General features: G+C 38.4%; 1 protein-coding gene across 10 annotated transcripts in view; it reads right to left on the minus strand.

Annotated features, from left to right (window-relative positions):
- The window catches only part of EYA1 (EYA transcriptional coactivator and phosphatase 1), a 163,692-nt gene that overhangs the window by 93,040 nt on the left and 47,658 nt on the right, over positions 1–22,994 (minus strand). For 5 of the 10 annotated variants that reach the window (XM_047073760.1, XM_047073759.1, XM_047073755.1 and 2 more), the window contains 2 exons: positions 13,974–14,056; positions 13,371–13,557 (listed from right to left, as the gene is read on the minus strand). In XM_047073760.1, coding sequence (XP_046929716.1) covers positions 13,371–13,557; positions 13,974–14,056 — 270 coding nt within the window. Of the gene's footprint in view, positions 1–8,223; positions 8,231–13,362; positions 13,558–13,973; positions 14,057–22,994 lie in introns of all 10 variants that reach the window. The other 5 variants (XM_047073758.1, XM_047073762.1, XM_047073757.1 and 2 more) reach the window with 3 other exon arrangements.

Consider the following 22,994-nt stretch of genomic DNA (forward strand, 5'->3'; position numbering starts at 1 on the left):
CAGAGATGCCTCACAGGACTGCTCACTGAGGGGATGTTGTATGATGCGGGAACACACCCTCATGATATATAGAACAGCAGGTTTCATAGGATTCTCACTTCTCAGGCTGACCACAGTGGACTCCATAGGGCTAACTCAGTACTTCAGATTGCAGAGCACTGAGGTGGGGCACTTTGCTTATTTTAAGGATAAAGTTTAAAACATCTAGAAGAATGAGGCCATTATGTGCCTTTCTGGTAGCTGACAGAAGCGAGTGAGACGTGAGTGTTAAGAAGCAATGAGGTAAGTGGTACCTGGGTGGCTCAGTTAGTAAAGTGTCCGACTTTGGCTCAGGTCATGATCTTGCAGTCTGAGAGTTCGAGCCCCATGTCGGGCTCTCTGCTGACAGCTCAGAGCCCGGAGCCTGTTTCGGATTATGCCCCGCCCCTGCTCACGCCCTGTCTTTCTCTCAAAAATGAATAAACATTAAAAACTTCAAAAGAAAAAAAGCAATGAGGTAAAAGGTTATACTAATAAATTACTTGGTGTGGAGTTATTATTGGTTGCTTCGTTAGGTGGAGACCCATATGCTTTACTAAGTTACCTGTGCTGAGAATGGAAAGGATATTGTCTTATGAAAATTAAGGGACCTAACCAGGGAAGATGCCCATGTGGAAGGACACAGCCCTGAGGGAAGGCTCGTGAGAGTCCTCAAAAAGCTGCTTGGGATTCTCGTAGACAGACGAAGCCTTCAGAGTTACATGCCATAGAGTACAACTATAATCGTTTCGTACTGGGAGATTTTTTAAGTGGGAGTTGTCTCTGTCCTGGCCAAATACACAAACAAAACCAAAAACCTCAGCAAGATCTTGAATAAACTGTATTATATTATATTCTCAGTGAATATTCCACCTTACCAAAGAGGAGAAGACTTAAAGGAATCTTCATAACTTTAAAGGTATCAGAACTCTCCCATAAAAACTTGTGTAAAATAAACTAAATGCAAGTAGAGTTGTTGACTAGTGCTACAGGGTTAATCAGAAGTCAGAGATTAACAAATGTTCACTGAATTAATACTAGAGAATTGCTTTGACTTCTCTATCTATATTCCATAACCATTAATTCTTTTTCACACAACCACTGACTGAGGTCTCCCAGGTAAATGAATTCCTCAGCAAGGTCTAGTAACTACATTAAGAGAGCTTTACCATCCCTGGAGAACAGCCATTACCTCCTCATAGACAACCTCATAGAAACTTCTATCATCCATCCTCACACATTTCAACCTCTGGTTTAAACCTCTCCCAGTCATAGATACCATGTGAAGGAAACTGGTGAACCACACTGTGGGGGCTTCAGTGTCTGAAACAACCACAATGCACAGCGCACCACAGTAATAATCTTCAAGAGGGAAGAAAACACACTGGCTTCCTATTGTCAGGGACCTTGCCCTTCTCGTCTCCTCTATATCCCCTGGGCCAAGCACAGCACCTGGCACACAACCAGCATTTATGAATACCTGCTAAAGGCATGCACGGAAGAAGTGAACACTTGAGGGCCTAGTAGGTGTCACTTTGCTGGCCACTTACATAATGGCGTCCTCACATTCATCCCATAGACCACGAGCGGTATTATCCTCATTTCATAGACAATGGACACATTGAAGCGCTAAGTGACCTGCCCAGAGTAAATAACAGAACCAGGATTCAAACCCAGGTTAGCCCAACTCCAAATCCTTAGCGACCACTCCTTTTTCTTAATTATATTCTGAGGGAGTGTGGTGCCCAAGTTCATAGAAATCCCCTGCCAGGGTGGGGGATGGGGGGGGGCAGCCAAGTACGCCTGAGAAATACTATACACTAGATTCAATTCTCACTGCCTATGACTGCACCAAAGGATCAGAAAAGACCTAAGGTACAGGAACCCTGCTAACTTTAAAGCTAACAGTTTGTCCCCCTAACTTCTCCTTGCTTTGAAACTCATTAGAGGATCTCTGTCCCATCTTTCGTACACAGTAGTGTGGCCTAGAGCAGTGTGGGAAAGGCCAGACTACGTCATGCTTTCTCCCAAGGCCGCCATCAAGAGATGTTGACAATGACAGGCCAAGATGCTTTGAAAAGATGTAGTATTTCTGGATTCGTTTTTCATAATCAGTAAAGTGAAGGTCTTCATCAGCAAAAGAACCTCTAAGGTCCCTTCTAAGTTTAAAATTCCTATTGCCCAATGGCTTCATGCTAAAATTGCACAAGTAGATCTGTAGATGTGAGAGAGTCGTCAATTTACAAATCCACGCTATTCCACATATTTTCAAATCGGCTGCTTGAAACTCAGAAGCTATTTTCCATAGAAACAATGGCGGGCATGATTTCTAAACCAACCCATGACCATCAAATCAATCAATAATCCAGGTGAATACTGCACACATACAATGTAAAGTACTAGAAAATTGTACTCAAATGGCAGCGGTTACATAAAAGTTTACAACAGTAAAATCTGTCAGAACCAATGGTGCTGAAGAAAATGCACTTTCCATTTTATGAAGAGGTATCAGTATTTTCAAAAGTTTTAGAAGGTGACTGTACTAGATTAAGATGCCCAATTACACTTTAAATTCGATGGCTTCTTTTTCCTTGAGACGAGAGTATCCTCACCCCTACTCTTAGTGCTCATCAACCATGAGGTGCGAACGGAAAAATAAAGAAAAAAGAAAGGAACAGAGAAGTTGGCAATGTAGAAAACCAAGTCCTCAGAGAAGGGTAGGGGGTGGTAGAGAGGCTGTGAAAAATTGTTCCCTACACAATTCCATGACAGGTCATTATTAAGTAGGATAAGGAGGGAGGGGGGACACAGCAAATTCAGGAAAGTGGAAAAGTGTCCTACTCGTTGTTGGATTATCTAAGATATTGATCTTGGACTGATCCTCTAATTCAGGAAATACTGAACTACAAGATAATTATAAGACAACCTTAAATATACTATATACTTACTTCCTTATAATTTCAGGCCTACACAATTTTACGAGCAAATAGAGCTCATTCAACTATTTAACATATATTTAGCTGAATACCTGCTAATACATGCCTTTGCTGAGTTCTTGGAATAACTTAAGAAACTGAACACCCGATCGCTACTGCCTCTCTTTGTTTACATTATTTTGCTTGTTTAAAACTTCAAACACCGAGCTTCCTAGAAGCAGCAGGCTTGCCTAATTAAGAATTCATGTTTGTAGTCTAGCTTCTGGAGTTAAATCCCCATGTTGTCACTGACCTCTCCCTTAGCTTCTCTCTCTGTAAAATGGGGATAACGAGACCGCTGCCTATCGCACGCAGCTGAATGGGAATGAACTAAGATCATGCGTGAACAGTGCTTAGCATGGTGTCTCGCACATAGCGAGTGCTCAAAAGAATCAGCTATTTTTATACTTGTATATAAAATCCACATTGAAAATACCTAGTAAATTTTTCTCTGTACGTGTATCTAGTGAAAAAAAGTAGGATATACAACAGTGTGTATTCTATTATCTTTAAGAAAAAAAATCGAAAGTATACATACTTGAAGGTGGGGGAAAAAAGTGTCCCGGGGCAAGTGCTTTGTATAGGTTCATATAAACAACATGTATCTCTGGAAAGATACACAAGAAACTCAGCTGAAAGAAATTGGCTACCGCAGATGAAGGGGATTTTACTCTTCTCTGCAAACCCCTCTATATTTTTATAATTTTTTCCCATGCTCAAATGTTCTTATTCAGTAAATTTAAAACATTCATCAAACTTATTTGGCTGCCGAACCAGGACTAAAATTGGCAACCGTTAATCCATCCATCCTACCTTTATTTAAAATTAATCCAAATAAACCATGGGGACGAAAGGCGCAGCATAGGGAGTATAATCAGTGGTATGGTGACAGACGGTGTCTACACTTGTGGTGAGCACAGCCTCACGTACAAACTTGTCAATTTGCTACGTTGTACACCTGCAACTCGCGTAACACTGTGTATTGTATTTCGATAAAAATAAATAAATAAATAAAATAAACGGACACACATCCCCGAAAAGAAATAAAAGTTAATCCAAAACGTATCCATCAAACCTTTCGATCCAAATTACGTGAGGTGGAGGGATGTTAAGTTCTTTTCTCAACCCTCTTCAATTAAAAAATTCTATCAGTAAATACTTACGTCCTCCATCTTAAACGAGGTGTGTTGGTCCCATAGGACGCTTAATGCTTTACGGGAACAATGAATCAATTAGCTACAGACGAGGACAAAGTAATAAATGTTTGGGAGGGACAGTAAACTAATTTAGATAGCTCAGTAATATATGCTTTCTTGTTTTGAGTATTTATATAGAAATCACATGTTAAGTATAAATATAAGAAGGAATTGCATGTTTGAATTCATGCATATTAAAATGGACTCTTTACAAGCATCCTGACTTCCAGACAACGAACTGAAAAAATTAGTCAAACCGGTAATGAGGCACAAAACGGGAAAATTCTAAAACACTGAATTTTTTACTTCTTGGAAACACAGTCCAAAATTCAAAAATAAGGCAACTCATTTTTAAGACATGCCTGACAATATAAAACAAAAAGTGAACTTTACTTTCAAGAATTTTATAATCTCATTAAGGTTAACACTGTATCTCCTCTGGGGTGGGGGGGGAAGAAAAGAAAGAAAACCAATCCCATCAAGCTAAACAAACCCAACAACCCCAAACAAACATCTGTTTTGTTTTCTCACATCTTAATGGCCTGACTATTTTAGACACAAATATTTGTTTTGCCGACAAATGTTTCCAGAATGCTAGTTAAAACTGTTTCACTGACATAGTTTATTTTTGAGCTGAACAAACTGCAAACTTCTCCAAAGTCCACAAGGCATCAGTGAAAATGAGCTAGTACGGCCTAAAGATTTTCAAAATCGCTCGCTCGGTAAAACGTAGCGGTCGAGATGCATGCTGTTGCAAACGTCAGGATCATTTCCACAGTGAACAGATGTAGACACGTTAGGTAGTACAGACATGGCCCAAATTTCCTGCATTTAGAAGGAAGACAGGCCGGCAGTTTAGTTTTCCATCCTGTCACACTGAATTCCTGGGAGAGCTCAGAGTTCCTCTGCTACTTTGCACAAGAATGTTCCCGGTTTTCAGGCGCTTTGCTCTACTTTCGTGTGCCTTGGCAAGGATCAAAGAAGCAGAGGGAACAAATGGTTTCCCATGCATATTGAATTCCCTCTTATACTGATTTTTCCTGTGTCACTTGAAATTTAATATTGGCCAGATTCCCGTACATCACCTTAACCAGTAAATTGTCTACACGCAGCCAGAGCATGGAAAGGTAAATGGCAACGTCTACCTTGTTGGTAAGAATTCAAATGAAGAAACACTTTGAAAAATGGACTTTTCTGTAGCATCCATACTAAAACTCATTCCTAATGAACAATGACTAGCTTTATTTCGCGTTAACCTATAATGTTTTAGTCACCGTTTACTCTTTTCTCTCTCATGGCTTTGTATTACTTCAAAAATACAATGATGTAGGTGACTTTTCCTTTCACAAGAATTTGGCCTCAAAATTCTTGATTAACTTAATACTTCATATTTATCGAGTATTTAAGAGCTATGTGCCTCATTTTCCTCATCTGTAAAATGGGCCAAATAGTAACTACACCTCATGGGGGGGGGGGAGGGTTATAAGATCACACGTAAGCCTCTAAAAACAATTACATTTTACTATGTGTTATTATTATGGTAACTGTCATAATTATCATAAGATGTTCTAAGAGATTTTGGACAAAAATACATGATCAAGACACATTGTTTAAGTACAGCACAGTAAGTGAATTACGAATGAGTTCATATTTTGATTACACATATAGGGGTCATATGATAAAAACATTTTTAAAAGAATGGCTTAAGTGCTCTTTGAAGAAAGTCAATTTAAAATATTCCTTCAGGACAATTCCTCTCAAGTGGTAGTTAAATCATTTCTATTGCTTATTTGAAGAAATGTATTTTGGTTATATTGATAATAATATGCCTTAACATTTTAGTGTTTAATGTGAGAAAATAACAGTCTTCTGATGTCAGTGGCTAAGAGATGATAGTATGTAAGTTCGGCTATTATCACAAAAGGAAAACATCCCAAAATGGCCTTTTCTTTTTTCCTTATCTCTGTGTGTTTTTGAACCTAAAAGAAAACCACTGACTTCGTAAAGAATTGTTTTTAAAAAAAATTTAAAATGAAATCCATCATTTAAAATTTAAAGTAACCACAGATTTAACTGCGATATTGGCTTACAGTCTTAGATTTCAGTAAGAAAAAAAAAAGACTTGACTCTAATCAAAATTTTCTCTTAGAGATAGTGGAATCTGCATTTACCACGAAGTATTCTTCAGAAACCGAACACATCCTCTGACAACAGGAAGCCATTTAATTGGGAAGATGTGAAAAATTGGACAACTGTTAAGAATGATACATACTGCACATCATCAAATCTCTAAAATTTTTCTCAAATAAAATGTTTATAAGTATACACCTCTTTAAAAGGGAGGTTTTGGGGTGCCTGGGTGGCTCAGTTGGTTGAACATCTGACTCTTGATTTAGGCTCAGGTCACGCATGGGGTTCCACACTGGGCATAAAGCCTGCTTGGGATTCTCTCTCTCTCTCTCTCTCTCTCTCTCTCTCTCTCTCTCTCTCTGTGCTCCTCCCCTGCTCGCATGCTTTCTCTCCCTCTCCCTTTCTCTCTAAATAAACATTAAAAAAAACTTAAAAAAATAAAAAGGAGGTTTTGATAATGAAAATAAAAATATTTTGAGCTAAATACAAAGAAATAAAAACATCAACTTTTGTGGGATGCAACAAAAGTAATACTTAGAATTTTACAACACTTACTGAATTTATTAGAAGATACGAAACATTTAAAATCAACAATCTAAATTTCAACCCTTAGGAAAGTAGAAAAATAAGACCAAGTTAAATCAAAAGAAAGCAGAAGAAGTACTAAAATATCAGAGAAGTCAATGAAATTGAAAACAGGAAAACGATAAAGAAAAATCAATGAAACAGAAAGTTGGCTCTTTGAAAGGTCAATAAAATTTATCTCTAGCTAGGATAACAAAAGCAAAAAAAGACACAGACATTAGTGTCAGAAATGAAAAAGGCCATCACTAACAATCCCAGGGACATTACATGAATAATAAAGGAATATTATGAATAACTCTAAGCCCACCCATTATATAACCTAGATGACATGAATCATTCCTTGAAAAATAATCTACTAAAACTCACACAGGAAGAAATTGATAATCTGAACAGGTTTATATCTATTAAAGAAATTGAATCAATAATTAACCTTCCAAAACAGAAAGCACTAGGCCTAGATTGATTCACTGGTGAATTATACAAAATATTTAGGAAATAAATGGTACTGATTCTTTTCAATCTGTTCCAGAAAATAGTAGCAGAGAAAACATTTCCTAGTCTATGAGGTCACTATTATCCTAATACCAAAACCAGACAAAGACATTATAAGAAATGAAAACCACAGACCAATATATCTCATGAACAGAGATGCAAAGATTCTTAAAGTATGAGCAAAACCGAATCCAACAATGTATTAAAAGATTTATACACCATGACCAAGTGGGACTTATTCCAGGTAGGAAAATCTGGTGCAACATTCGAAAATAAATTAATGTAATTCATCACATCAACAGGCTAAGGAAGACAAATCATATGATCATATCAACAGATGCAGAAAAAGCACTGGACACAATCCAACACGCATTCAGGATACAAACTCTCAGCAAACTAGGGTCAGGGGAAAACTTCCTCAAGTTGATAACAAAAAAATACCTACAAAGAACATACAACTAATATCACACTTAATGGTGAGAAACCAGAAGCTTTTGTTCCCTGAGATCGGGGAAAAAGACAAGTATGCCTCCTCACCACTCCTGTTCAACACTGTACTGAAAGTCCTGGCTAATGCAATAAGATAAGAAAAGGAAACAAATGATATTCAGAGTAGGAAGACAGACATAAATCTGCCTTTGTTCACAAATGACATAACTGTATAAAAAAATACCAACGAATGTGGTGCCTGGGTGGCTCAGTCAGTTAAGTGTCCAACTTCAGCTCAGGTCATGATCTCATAGTTCATGGGTTTGAGCCTCACGTTGGACTCTGTGCTGACAGCTCAGAGCCTGGAGCCTGCTTCAGATTCTGTGTCCCCACCCCACCCCCCGGCTCTCTCTCTCTCTGCCCCTCCCCCACTCTCACACTCTCTCTTAAAAATAAACATTAAAAAATTTTCTTCAAAAATACCAAAGAATCAACAGAAAAACTCCTAGAACTAATAAATGATTATAGTGAAGTTTTAAGATCCAAGGATCACATACAAACATGAATTGCTTTCCTAGATACCAGCAATGAGAAACTGGAATTTGAATTAAAAATATGTGATTTAATTAGTACCAAAAAAATATAAATCTAAGAAACATGTATAAGATATATATGAGGAAAACTACATAACTCTGATGAAAAAAACTAAAAAGGTAAACTGATGGAGAGATATTCCAAGTACATGGACAGGAAGATTCAATATTGTCAAGAGTCAATACTTTCAGTTTTTCCCACCTTGATCTTTAGATTCAATGCAATTCTAAACAAAATCTGACGAGGTTACTTGGTGGATACAGACAAGCTCACTCTAAAGTTTATGTGGAAAGGCAAAAGGCCCAGAACAGTCAACACGATATTGAAGAACACAGAGGAGTGATACCTAACTTAAAGACTTATTCTACAAAGTTATAATAATCAAGATGATGTGACATTGGAAAAAGAAAAGACGAACAGATCAATGAAAGACAACAGAAAGCCCAGAAATAGACCCACACAAACACAGTCAACTGATCTTTGACAAAGCAGTAAAGGTAATTCAACGTGGCAAAAGATAGGTTTTTCGACAAACAGTGCAAAAACAGGGCCATCCACATGCCAAAAAAAAAAAAAAGGAACCTAGACACTGACTTCTACTTATCACAAAAATTAGTTCAACATGGGTCAGAGACCTAAATCTAAATAGCAAAACTGTGAAACTTCTAGGTCACTACATGGGAGAAAACCTAGGTGACCTTGGGCTTGACAATGAGTTTTTAGATACAAAACTGAAAGCACGTTCCATGGAAGAAAAACTGCTCAGATGGACTTCATCCCAATCAAAAGACATCTTTTGACGTGTCTTTGAAAGACACTATTAAGAGACAAAAAAGACAAGCCGCAGACTGGGCGAAAGCACTTGCAAACCTTATCTGATAAAGGACTTCTAAGTATAGAAGAACTCTGAAAACTCAATAAGAAAACAACCTGATTAAAAGGTGGGCAAAAGATCTGAACAGGCACCTTACCAAAGAAGACATACAGAGCAAATGAGGATACGAAAACATACTCAACATCGTATTTCATCAGGGAAATGCAAATTAAAGCAACTACACACTGCTACACACCTATTAGAATGACCAAAGTCTGAAACACTGACACTACCAATGCTGACGAGGGTGTGGAGAAACAGGACTCTCATTCATTGCTTGTTGGATCACAGAATGATACAGCACTTTGGGAGACAAGTTGGCAGTTCCTTATAAAACTAAAGGTACTCTTATAATTCGGTGGTCACACTGCTAGGTATTTACCGAAGTGAGTTGAAAACTTATGTCTATACAAAAAGTCCGAGCACAAATATTTATAGTGGCGTTATCTATAATTGCCAAAATGAGAAGCAATCAAAATGGCTTTCAGTTGGGCAGAGAGGCTAGCGTTACTAGTTGAAGAGTAGGTATGATTTTTTGAGACAAGTAAATTACGATTTTTCTAAATGACCCGATAAACCTCAGTGTAGTTCCCAAAGTGGATTAATACTTCTCTATTTCCAGATGATGTAACTTTTATTTTATTAAGATAGTCAAAACATGACTAACAAACTCGTTTCTAAAAATAAATGCAAAGGATTTAAAAATTGCTAAACGCAAATCTTAAAAGTTCTCATTACGAGAGCAAAAAATCTGCAACCACGTATGCTGGTAGATGTTAACTAGACTTCACCGTGGTGATCATTTCACAATACACACAAACAGCTCATCATTTTGTGCACCTGAAACTAATATAATGTTAAAAATCAATTTTATCTCAATAAAAAGAAACACGAATACAAAGGCACTGCTTTTAGTTTTTAAAATGAATTACAAATGATTGCAAATTTTGAGATAAAACTTTCATGTTCAAGTTACATTTTTTAAATGTATTATATAGATCTATCCAAAGGATAATATAGCTTTCAATATTTAATTGTAAACACATTAAAATAATTTTTGAACTTAAGATTCATGAGGAGTGACATGTGTATAGGTAATAGTGCATAATACCATGAACTTAAAAGAGAACTATTCTTTATAACTTAAAAAATACATAACACCAGGATGCCTTGGTGGCTCAGGCGGTAAGCACCCAACTCTTAGTTTTGGCTCAGGTTGTGATCTCATGGTTTGTGAGTTCGAGCCCTGCGTCGAGCTCTGCACTGACAGCTCGGAGCCTGCTTGGGTTTCTCCCTCCCTCTCTTTCTGCCCCTTCCCAGCTTGCACTCTCTTAAAATATAATACCAAACAATGAGTCCTTACATGTATGGCCTGAAAAATCCTTGCAAGATTATCTTTATATGTTTATAATGATGTCACAATTTCACCAACAATACAAGAACAGATAGTACAAAGTATGGGAGGAGAGCTGCATATACCGTATATTCATTCTGTACTTTAGAATTCCAGGAAACTGAATTATTCTACATTAGATCAGATAATAACTAGAGTCTAACTTAGAGTCCAGTGTAGAAAATGTGAATTTTAAACCTAAAAGACTACTAAAACTAAAAGAACCTGAAATTATTTCAACAGAATAGACACTATTTTTCCTATTCTTTAATTTCGATTGCAAAACAAAAACATTAGATTATATGTAACCAATCATTCCTTCCAATTCTTTAATGAATTTATGTACTTTTCTCATTCAAAACTTCCATTTCATCACAGACAAGTCTATAATCTTATATACGACTAATAGGAAAATGAACACCAAAAAACCAGCTGAGTCCACAGTCATACTGCAAATGTAAACAAACCAACCAACACCAGACTAAATCTTCCTTAAATTTCTCAAGTAATCCACATTTCTTTTTAATGTGGAAACTCACTGAACTTTCCACTTCTAACTACACAAGAAAGGCTAACCTGTACACTTGTCTTTTAGTGGGAAGTGGTGAATCCAAGAGATCGGAAAAATATTATTTTCTCCCCAGTCCAATCGGTTTCTATTCTGTAACCAGAAAGATACTGAATATTGAAATGAGTACCTGACACACTAAACATTTATTCAAATACAATCTAAAATAGATCATTTAACCTTAAAATCGTCTGTACGCTTAAAAAAATCGTAAGTTTGTGTTGTTTCCTACGTGATCTCCCCAGTCTTGCACATGGCATCCCTTTTCCAAATAAAATTCACTTAAAATAACCGCACGGTCCAGAGACCAACTTCTCTGTACAATTATATTGGTATTTTTTAGCAAGTGCCCGTCACCCGTAATTTAAAAAACACAGTTAAGTCTTCACTTTGTTTTACGCTGTCTTCACTGTCAAAATGTTATGAATTAATTAAGATCACTCCGTCTTCTCATTCTATTCTTCCACAGATCCTAAAGCGTTTCTCTACTTGTTCACATAGCTATCCGATTTCAAAGCTCCTTTTAGTCCTCACGAAGTTTGCATGACCCAGATGGTTCATAGGAAAACAGGAGATCTCTCTGAAATTGGGACAAGCCATTATCTTTCCTCGTGACGCCTCTATGAAATTAACAGAGGGAAGAGAGGAAAATTCTACAACAGCTTCCACAATAAATCCAATACCTTCCGTGACAGTTTATTTTGAGAGCGATCGTATAGATGTTACATCTAATGAAAAGCCCTGTATTCTAGGTTCTGTGAATACTGTATTTAGACGTGTGAATTGCGGGAAGAATATAGCAAGCTAGTTTTAAAAAAGTGAAGGAAAATGGAATATGATAATCGGAGATAAAAAATATTTGGAGTTGAGCTGTGCAGCAGAAATAGTGTTCATAGTTAGTGAGGGTACAAGTTTAGGAATGCTGTAACTTCCTAATCGAAAACAAAACAGTGCTCACCTACATTTAAGAAGAAGGTAGAATACTAAAAACCTGAAGTTTTTTTTTTTTTTTTTTTTTTAGTGGGGGGGGGCATCTGCTAATATTGGGAAGATAAACCTATAGTAAAGGTTAGCAAAGAGTGGGCTTTGGCTCTAAGAATAAAAGGCAAAAGGGAGAAAAGTCTGTGACGGAGGATCATAGCTCACCTCATAATCCATGAAAAGAGACTACATTTTTTAAAGATGTTTACTTATTTGTTTTGAAAAAGAGAGAGAGAGAGAGAGAGAGAGAGAGACAGACAGACAGACAGACAGACTAGCAGGGGAGGGACAGAGAGAATCCCAAACAGGCTCTGCAGGTGTCAGTCTACAGCCCAACATGGGGCTTGAACTCAGGAACTGTGAGATCATGACCTGAGCCAAAACCAAGAGTCAGAAGCTGAGCCACCCAGGAACCCCGACACTACATTTTTAATAAGACAAAGGTGAGAAGTACAAGAGAAAATATCAAAATACAGGTAAAGACCAATACAGGAAGTTAAATATACAATATTAAGAGTTCCAGAAAACACTAACGGAGGGAAAGAAGTATCAAAGACACAGTAGGAAAATTTCCAGAGGTGGAGAGATTTTCATCTGGAAGGGCCTATCAAGGGTGGTGCAGAAGTATGAAAATGCTCATGCCCAGTTATGAAATTAAGTAGGCCATGATGGGGGAGAAGGGTGGGCCAGGGGAATCACTGCTTTCAATTATTAACTGTGATGTTGTTTGATTTTGGAAAAACCTTAAATATTTAATGATAATCAACATTAAATTTGAGGCAACATCACTTATTTTCATACTCCATATGTGGGCAAATGTTTGTAATTATAGTTAATAATTGCATCTAAATATCTATAGTTATCTAAGATGTTATATACGTATCTTGAAAACTGACTATATTGACAATGAAAGGAACCTCAATTTCAGGTGCTTTTGAAGTTCCGTAATTTACACTAAAAATTTTCAGCAAATAAAAATAAAGTTAATGCCACAATCATGATGTTTGACTTACAGTTAGGCCATGCCCAAACTTGCCCAAACTGTGAAACCACTACATGCGCATATGACTATAGAAAAATGCATTTAAACCACCAGAAATAGAGCCTGCGGGACTAATAAAATGCACGTAATTACCTGCTGCGGGATCCGTGACTGCCTGGCTGGTGATGCCAGATGGTGGCTCTTGAAGCTGGTAAGTGGCATTTGTGGACGGCGTGGTTGGGCTGGTGCTGCTGCTCGTCATATAATGTGCTGGGTACGGTGAGCTGTTATAATACTGTGCGTACTGACCCTGGCCGAAACTGGGATAAGTCGGATAGTCCTACCAAACCAAACACACGAGAATAACCTGTCAGAATATTGCTCCTCATTTCTTACTTTCCAAAGGGCATCTATATTGTGTTTCTGGGTCTTCTCTGAATTCACAGAGGAGCACACGAGCACCCATTGACTCAAATGTCCCGACGTGCAAACAAATTGCATGTAAGATCAGGTCCACTCTTCCTATTTCTTCGATTCCATGATGCAGTACTAGGTAAAATCAAACAAATCTGAAAACCAAACACTCACCATATAGGACTGCTAAAGAGATTTTTTTTTTAAGAAAAAAAAATACATATATTAAAAGGCTCAGGTAAGCCCTCACAGTATACTATAAACAGATCTTTCTTTATATAAGAAAATCATCTGTTGCATTAAAAAATTTTTTTCTGAAGTTAAACTGGTTTTTAAAATTACCTGCTGTGAACTGTTAAATCCAGAGGAATTTGTGAGTGAATTATTTCCTGTATATAATCCTGATGATGTTGTAAAACTGCTACCTAAAACAAAATGAAAAGAAATACGGGTGACTGAACTATGCAGAATAATGTGCCCATAAGAAATCATTATTTAGATAAAACAGAGTTGAAGTTCATTGCAAACACACTTGGTTTATCTTTAAAACCAGAATCCATTGCCATGACAAAATCGTTTCTTGAAATAGTTGACAATTTTACTTTCACTGTACTGCAAAGGATTAAAGAGTAAAGAGGTTTGAATTTCTGAGGACGTAACATATAAACTGTGGACAAAATGATACATTTGTGCAAAAATATTAGTCACTGAACTTTCCATTTCAATTTGTAAAACGCACCAGGATTTTTTCATAGCTTTAAATATACATAATGTAAAATGATGGGATCTGATGAAATGATCTCGAAAGTTCTTGCAAGCTCAAAAACAACGCTACTTTCGAGAACTTGAAACGCTTTCAGACTTGTTCTTGTCATTATAATGGCCCACCGAAAAAGCTGATTATTTCACTTCACAAAAGAACAATGGCAACTCTTGAAGTCCTTCAAAAGACAAGAATCAAAGAGGAAGGTGATCAATGTTTCGTGTATTCCGTGTGCTCTCTGGGTAACATTCTGTTTGCAGAACATCTACGTAGATGTGCTCAACAATAAATAGTTGTCACCGTGCAGGATACAAACACGAAAGCAAACCTCAGTTCCCTCCCTCGTTTTATTTACCATCTTATTGTGAAACTATTCAAAGCAACAATATACTATCTTTGGTGATATTAGCAAAGAGTTTTGAAAAGATCAGGGATTGGAAAATGTGTAAAAAATGTGATTCATAGGCTGCAAAATGGGAATCCAAATAAGTACAGCTTTTCTGGCTGGGCTATCTGGTCAACATTTAAGTAACTTTTGAACAGCAATTGTACTGCCATTCACTTTAAGATAAAAAAAAATACGTGGACTTATACGAAGAGATAGTTAGCAAAGATGTTCTTCAGTGTTGTTTCCAATAACAAAACCTAGAAAGCATTCTTATGTCCCTAACAGGTGTGATTCAGAAAGCAGAACCCTCTGAAGACATTGCAATGGTATTACGATAATGCTGAATTACATGGACAATTTTTTCACATTATTTTGATAAAGGAAAAACGAAAACGAAAAAATGGCTTGGTAAGTTCATGTGAAATATTTTTAAAATCATAAAAAATTTTTTAAAAGCACAAAAATCTCAGAACTGTTACCCATGGGAGGGTGTAACCATTGGCCACATAATGTTCGTGAAGCCAGTGCACATTTTAAAATTTTCTACCCAGAAGCTGTGCTGCTTCTGTAAACAGAAAAACCTTTTTCAAAAAAATGAAAATTTTATGGCAAATGAATGGTATAGACAATAAACGGGCTGGCAGTTCAAGGATAAAGTCTTCAGTGTGAACTAAGTATTCGCAGACGCCTTCAGGTATGATGTGGTAGTGAAGATATGCCAATGATTTATTTGCTACTCAACATTCAAGTACTACCTTGCGAGTCAGAAAACAGGGTTTCCCGTCATCACTTACGAGCGGTTTGGACTTTGACAAATCGCCTAACCCCTCTAAGACAGAATTTCCCTAACTGTGAAAAGTAGACTTTGTAAGGTTCTTCAACAGATCAGATGAGGAAAGTACAGATTAGAAAGTACAATGAGCAGTCTACGGCACCACACAAGTGTTAGGAACAGTTATTGTTTACTTCAGTAAACATTTCTAAAATTCTCCACTGCATTTATGTATCTTTTCACTTTCCCAAACTAGCTAAATATGACTCGATCTCTTTGCATATCTAAAATTCTTTTCCTACTTACTTATCAAACATCTCTGAACTCTGAAAACCTGATCCAAGGCTTTGTTATTTTTATTAAGGGAAAATATTTCCTAAGATAGTTTCACATTTAGTATCACACAGACTCATATTTGAGGTTTCTTTATTTGTGCCTTTCAGGAATACCAATTGTTCAAAGTTCCCATAACATCTAACACGGAGAAGCAGACAGCTCTCACACTCCTAATACCGACTCCACTGCAAAAATCGGGGCCTCAGATAAGCTTTCTATATTAATGTTCATTAGCATGTGACAATCACAAAGGTTTAAACGTATATTAAATACTGGACTCATGGTGATAATTACAGGGGGATAAAAGGATGACTAGGACATACTTGGGACCTCACAGGGCTTCCCAGGACGACATCAGTTTTGTTTTTGTAAGCTCTGGGCTACATGGGCATGTGGCTCACTATTTAGGTATTTATCAGTCAACAGTTCATTAATATTGATATTATATATAAAATATATATATATATATTGATATTATATATAAACTTAAAACGAGAGTTTAAAACACTCCTTGTAAAATAAAATTTCAATTTCTTCTGGATAAGTGTGTGAATATCAATACCGTTTTTTGACTTTATTATATACATTTAATAGGAAACATTACTTGGGGTTATGACTTGTTACTTTCATTTATACTACACATTTTTGAACAATAAATACTGACCTCAATAATCCCTATCCACCAAGAAAGCGAGTAAGATATAGAAAATATATTTTAAAAATGGATGTTTTCATTCCATAAGTTATTCCCTGGAACAAAGTAGAAAGGGCCATGGAAGCTATATTGGCACGTATTGGCCACTGAGGTATGACCAAGTAAATCACAGTTCAGTACTTGAAATGGTACCCAAGTGACTTTCCAGACTTAATGCTACTTCTAAGACTGTACATTAGCTGGAATTCAACATAAGTTATATTCATTTACTGGCTGACTGCAGGCTGAGATTCCATTCCATTTAGTATGCTGAAACAGGCTTTAATGGCACTCCTGTGGCCTCCGAGACTTAATGCAACTTCCAAAAGGGTCTGACTTACTTCAGGGAGAGGTGGACACACCAGAGAATCGGGCTCAGGCAATAGGAACGTTTCACCACCAGAATCGGATCTATAGGGCTGCCCCACCTGCCTTCGTGGAGGACTCAGGCAAAGAGAGCTGCTAACTTTCAGTCCAGGCCACCAACACTGGATTTCTGCAACAGCCTTCTTTACTGGTTTCCTGCCCATCTTCTGGCCCCCTCCAGTTCATTTTCCACAAAGGTAGAATACTTTCTCTAACGAGCATATCTGATCTTCTCACCTCCCTGTTTAAAAAAGTAACTGTTAGTGGCTTCCTATTGCCCTCAGGATACAATTTAAACTCCTTACCAGAGCCTATTTCTTAGACCCTGGTCTGGCTCCAGATTATCTTTTAGACTTCTTTGGTTTCTTCCCAGTAACCTCAACCCAACTCACCCAGATACACATTCCAGCCTGACTTGACACAAATGAAGCGACATGTGGTTGTCTTAAGGCTATTCTTTGCACCTCTTACTTCCTCCCCATTCGGTCCTAATTTCTAATCAACTTCGTAACTCAACAGCGACTAGAAACCCTTTTCTTCAGAAAAACCTTCCCTGAGTTCCCCTCTTCTCTTTCCTCCTAAGGCTAGATTACGGAGTCTTTCTTGCTTGCTTTCTTTGCTTTCTTTCTTTCTCTGTAATGTATACTTTTAGAGAAATTATAATTTTATATAACATGTACACAAATATGTTTATAGTATCATGACTTATGAATCAGTATTTTAAGCTAATTAATAATTAGCAAATTGATACAAGTTAACAAATACTACTTGCGTTTAAGCTCATTAGTCCTTTCCCTATGAAATAGGCTAAAAAGAAACTTAGAGCTTATATAATTAATTATTTGTAGTCAACCCATACAAATATCCCCAGTATTACCCCATACAGTAACACTAAAGACAACGTCCACTGAGCATTTACTGTGTGTTGGGAATGTGTTCATCTTTTACCTGCTTTATCTACACCCTACCACACCTTGATCCTATAGGGAGTATTAATATTCTCATTTTGCAAATAAGGACACAGAGGGTTAGGTTAAAATAATACAGCTTTCATGGGGTGAAACTGAAATTCAAAAATAGCTCTGTGCGGTTTGAGAGTCTACACAATGCTCTCTTGTCCTCTCTTACCTATTTTCTATTGCTTTGTGAGAAGTTCTGAAATTCATTCTCGTTTTCTATAGGATTAAGAAAAGCAAATAATAAGAATAGTAGCACTTAAAACTTACTGAGTGGTAACTCTGAGCCGGGCCCCCAAAACAACATTCTACATGTTACAGCTCACTGGGCCCTCACCACCACCCCACGAGGTGAGTACGCTTACGTCCCACTTTACAGATGAACAAACTGCAGAAGACATAAACGGGCACGACAGAGCTGGGGTTCAATCCCGGGCTGTCTTGCCCCAGTGTCAAAATTTCTAATCTCTACGGTATATGTACTGTGCACAAAGTAATCGGGGCTGGCATGGGGTGTTGGGGGCAAGATCTTAAAAAGAATTTTTTTAACCAACATATTGAACATATGGCTAACTAACTGTCACGCGATCATCAGGAGATGCTTGTTAAAAAAGCGCACATCTAGGCCCCTCTTTGGACATGAAATTACTGTCTCCTTGAGGGAGAAAGGGGAGGGTTTTACCCTGAAAATCCACAGGTTTATCGAACGCCTACAGTACCTGACTTTTAGGACCACTACGTTTTGTTCCAATTCAGTAGGTGTTTTCACAGCTACCTCAGAAACACGTAACCAGGACCTTTCTTTTTCCACTAAGAAAGTAATCGCACTCGTCAAGCATTTATAGAATGGAAGCTTCGCACAGACTGTTTGGGGCATTTGGGGTCCTTAAGCTGTGCTAAAGCTCGTAAAGGGAATACGGGGTCCCACCTTGATAGCTGATCTGATGCAGATCGGTGCCAACACCGCCAGATGAATTTCACCAGTTCAGAACACCACAAAGGCAAAATCGCAACCACAGTGCTCCCAAGAAAGTTTTGGTGTGTAGCCGCAAAACCCCCTTCCTACCCGGGGCAGGCCCAGCAGGAGAGGCACATTTGTGTTGAGGGCTGCCGGATGGCGGGCTTGAACACGGACGCTGGAGGCGAGGGAGGGCAAGACACGACCAACAAAACGAAAACAAAAACAAAAAAACAGACCTCCTTTGTCCATTAGGTTCAATCTGCAGAGAGTTTCTATTTGATTTAGGAGTCTTCACTTTCATCTTAGGTCATAGAATCAGGCTTAATATTCAGAATTCCTTTATCAAAATAAAGTAGTTTTCTCCTGCCTAGAGACAAATGACTTTACACAAAAAGTCACCTCTAGGTAAAGGAGAAAGCAGAAATATTCTGTAATAAAATGCTTTATATTTTATATAAGTATTACAAAAATTCCCCAAAGCAGAAGCAATTCCCACTTAGAACTCATTATTTCTTAATTAAGGAGGTTGGCAGGGAGGGGGTGAAAGTGACGCTCCAGTAATGCCCAGGATTATTCTTGGTACAGTTAGGAATTTACGCTCCAAGCAGGATGGCGGTGGGGGAACCTTCTTACCCAGTCGTTAAGAGAAAAATCTTCTCTATTTAAATAGTTTACTATTGTGAAAAAAATCATAGCAATACTTCTCTTTTTTTTTTTTTTTTTTGGTCAGGGAGGGGAAAGAAAAGAACACTGAAAAAAATTTTTCCTTCCAGAATACCTCTACGAGGCAAAGCTGCTCAAGTGAATGAAGCAAAAACACCTGGTAAGTTTGGGAAGGAAAACACAACTGTGCAGAAAAAGCAAGCAGTGCGTTCCTGGAAGGCAGTGAGGACAAACTGCCCAAAGGAGAAGATCAGAGAGTGAACGCTTCTTAGAAAAGCAGGGTGAGGGACTAAAGGTAGGTGAGAGAAGTGTCTCGATCCTTTAAGAAAAGAATAACAGTTTGGAAAAAGAAATGGCATTCTTTAACTAAAAAACCCAGGAATCTAAATTTTGAACATTCCAATAGGAGCATACTGGGACACAGGAAATGTTAAAGGGTGGAGGAGGTGGGGGGAAGTGGTCATAAATTCAAGGATATATATGTGTATGTAACCGGCCCTACAGAAAGGAGATGGGAGTTTGGGACAGATGTGCTAAGGGAAGGATACTGCTGCTCATACCATTGCCCAAGCTCCCCCGTCCACAGTCCGCCATGTTGGTTCAGGATGGGGTCCCTGTGATCCTGGAAACACAACAGACTCATTCCTGCTACTCTTATTTAATGCTTCCCTCTACCAGTCCCCGTTTCCCATCCTTCAAGACCTGGCTCAAGTCTTAGCTTTCCAACAAGCTTTCCCTGACTATTCCTCTCTGCACCGATTTCCCTTTCTGGGCATTCCAGTGCACTAACTGAAGCCACATAATTTGCCTCTTCCTTAGTCTTGTTTTCATCCTGACCTACGTTCCTCAGATTCCTGTGTTGTGTTTATCCTGCTGCCTCACATGGAGATGGAAAAACCATGGCTGATTCATGCCTTTGAAGGGTTTCCTCCAGGCTCAAGTGGGAGACAGAACTGGCGCTAGAGAATTTTCGTCCAGGGTGGTGACCAAAGGGTCCAGTAATAATAGAAGTGACCTAAAGAATCAGGTGTAAGAACAGATGGAAACCTTTTAATAAGTCTTTTTTTTTCTTTTTGTTGGTGGTGGCGATTGTGGGCAGTTTGGAAGGGCAGCTTGAAGTCCAACAGACATCACAAAAGAAAAAAAAGTCTCTGGGGCGCCTGGGTGGTGCAGTCGGTTAGGCGTCCGACTTCAGCCAGGTCACGATCTCGTGGTCCGTGGGTTCCAGCCCCGCGTCGGGCTCTGGGCTGATGGCTCAGAGCCTGGAGCCTGCTTCCGATTCTGTGTCTCCCTCTCTCTCTGCCCCTCCCCCGTTCATGCTCTCTCTCTGTCCCAAAAATAAATAAAAAAAAAAAACAAAAAACGTTGAAAAAAAAGTCTCTCAACTTCCTCGCTTGTCCAGTGATGAAAAAGAGTAGGGAAAGGAAAAAAATAATAACTCCGCTTATTTCTCAGGTTTTACCTAGAGAATATACACTTTACTGTTTTTTTCTTTAAACTAGATGATGTATAAAGATTTATCTTTAAATTTTTTTTTAATCTTTATTTAGTCTACATTTATTTTTCAGAGAGAGAGAGACACACAGTGCGAGCGGGGGAGGAACAAAGAGAGAGGAAGACACAGAATCCGAAGCGGGCTCCAGGCTCCAAGCTGTCAGCACAGAGCCTGACACGGGGCTCGAACTCCCGAACCGTGAGATCATGACCTGAGCCAAAGTTGGACGCTTAAGCGACTGAGCCACCCAGGCGCTCCTAAGACTTCTCTTTAAACACTAGATTACAGTCACAACTTTACATGAAAGAAAATTAACTGCAGGACTTATAAGCACTCTTCTGGAAGGATGTAAAATATTTCTCAGTCTCCAAAAAGAAAATCCAGAATTTTACATCAAGTAAGATTTTAAACTGATTCAGCATCATGGATTTGGAACACCTCATAAAATCTTACTGGATCACAGAGATGGAAGAAGATATCCCATCCCTCTACGTACTACAAGGACAACCTGACAAAACCCTGACCTTTCAGTACAGATATGGGCCTCCTAAGAGGCTGCTGCGAGCTCAGGTACTGGCATATTGTGGGTATTTAACAAAATTAAGAGTCTCGCTTGCGTGTGAGAAATTTCATATTCAGAATGCAATAATATTCTTTTTTTTAATAGTCCATTTATATTTTGGCACTTCCACCTCCATCATCTCTGTTTATTTCCAACATCGCTTCATAAGGTAGCTGAGGCAGACATCCTCCTCATTTTCCAAGCAGAGTGAACGCTGCTTTCTCTCTTGGACAAGGATTCTAAGGGAATGACCAACCGTCTCCACTTTCAGGTCACCGTCTTCCACTCTATCGCGCCAAATCCACCTTTTAGATTTTCTGACTGAGACACATTGAGAGCGAATCGCAGGTTACGAAAAGTGGGCGTAACTTCTGGTTACATAAACATCACAGACATACCAACGGTTGGGACAAAGGTACCTGAAACATTTAACGAATAAACGTGCAATAAAACCACCTCCTTTCTAAAAGGCTTCTTCCATATAGCTCTCTTCTAGGCTAGGAAGTCATTTTAAAAGCAAATTATAGAACGTTGCCCATAGAGAGTATATGACAAAGATTTTGCTTTCCTCTTGATCTTGTCAGGGATTCCTACAGAGAAAGGGCAGTGGTCTCATCAACCGTAAAAAACAAGAAACAGTCTTGCTAGAAGACCCTGTGTGGGCCACCCAGTTCTATAGGTGCTAAGCAACTGTATTTGAAAAATAAGCCAACCTCACAGAACCTTCGTTAATAAATCCCTACTACTTTAGCATATGAAGAAGACTAGAGTTCATATTGATAAAGGCCACGGTTTAAAATATGAAATCGAAGCTTTCTGTGTGATTTCACTGGAGAACACTGCCCCGCTCTAACTTCAAAACGCTTTAAAAAAAAAAAAAAAAAAGAAAGAAAAGGGGGACGTGTAGGTCAAAGGTCTACTTCACAGAGAACAAGGACTCACATTAAAAACCAGAATCCCAGCCCACACAAGAATGCTGGAACCTGCTGGGGCCTGTCTGTACTCCCCATGTTTTAGAGTGTTTCCTAGCACTTACTCCGCGAGCAGGATGCTCTTTGTGCCTCGTGTATTTTCACAGAAGTCCATTTGCTTTCCTTCCCTGGCCTCTTTGCCATGGGCTATGTCCATCATCGGGCACGATCTATGTGGCAGAAGTTAGTGCAACTCCCCGGGGAAAAGCCTCTGAAGGCCAGATGGGTTATTTAAAACCAAAGTTTCCCCCCTTTCCTACAAGAAGGATTTTAAGTGACCAAGCTTTCCTTTTTATCCCGGTAATAGTTTTTATATTCCGAAGAGCGTTTTTTTTTTCACTTAGGTAATAAAGCTTGCAGAGCCTTTACGTTTACCTTTCTTGATCTCTTTCTATATCCTCTAACAGTTCCTATAGAAAATACATTTGGTGTTGAC

The sequence above is a fragment of the Lynx rufus genome, unplaced genomic scaffold, assembly GCF_022079265.1.
Source record: "Lynx rufus isolate CCGP_SWC_20201006 ecotype Redwood Valley unplaced genomic scaffold, mLynRuf1.p SCAF_12, whole genome shotgun sequence".
In the NCBI taxonomy this organism is placed as follows: Eukaryota; Metazoa; Chordata; class Mammalia; order Carnivora; family Felidae; genus Lynx; species Lynx rufus.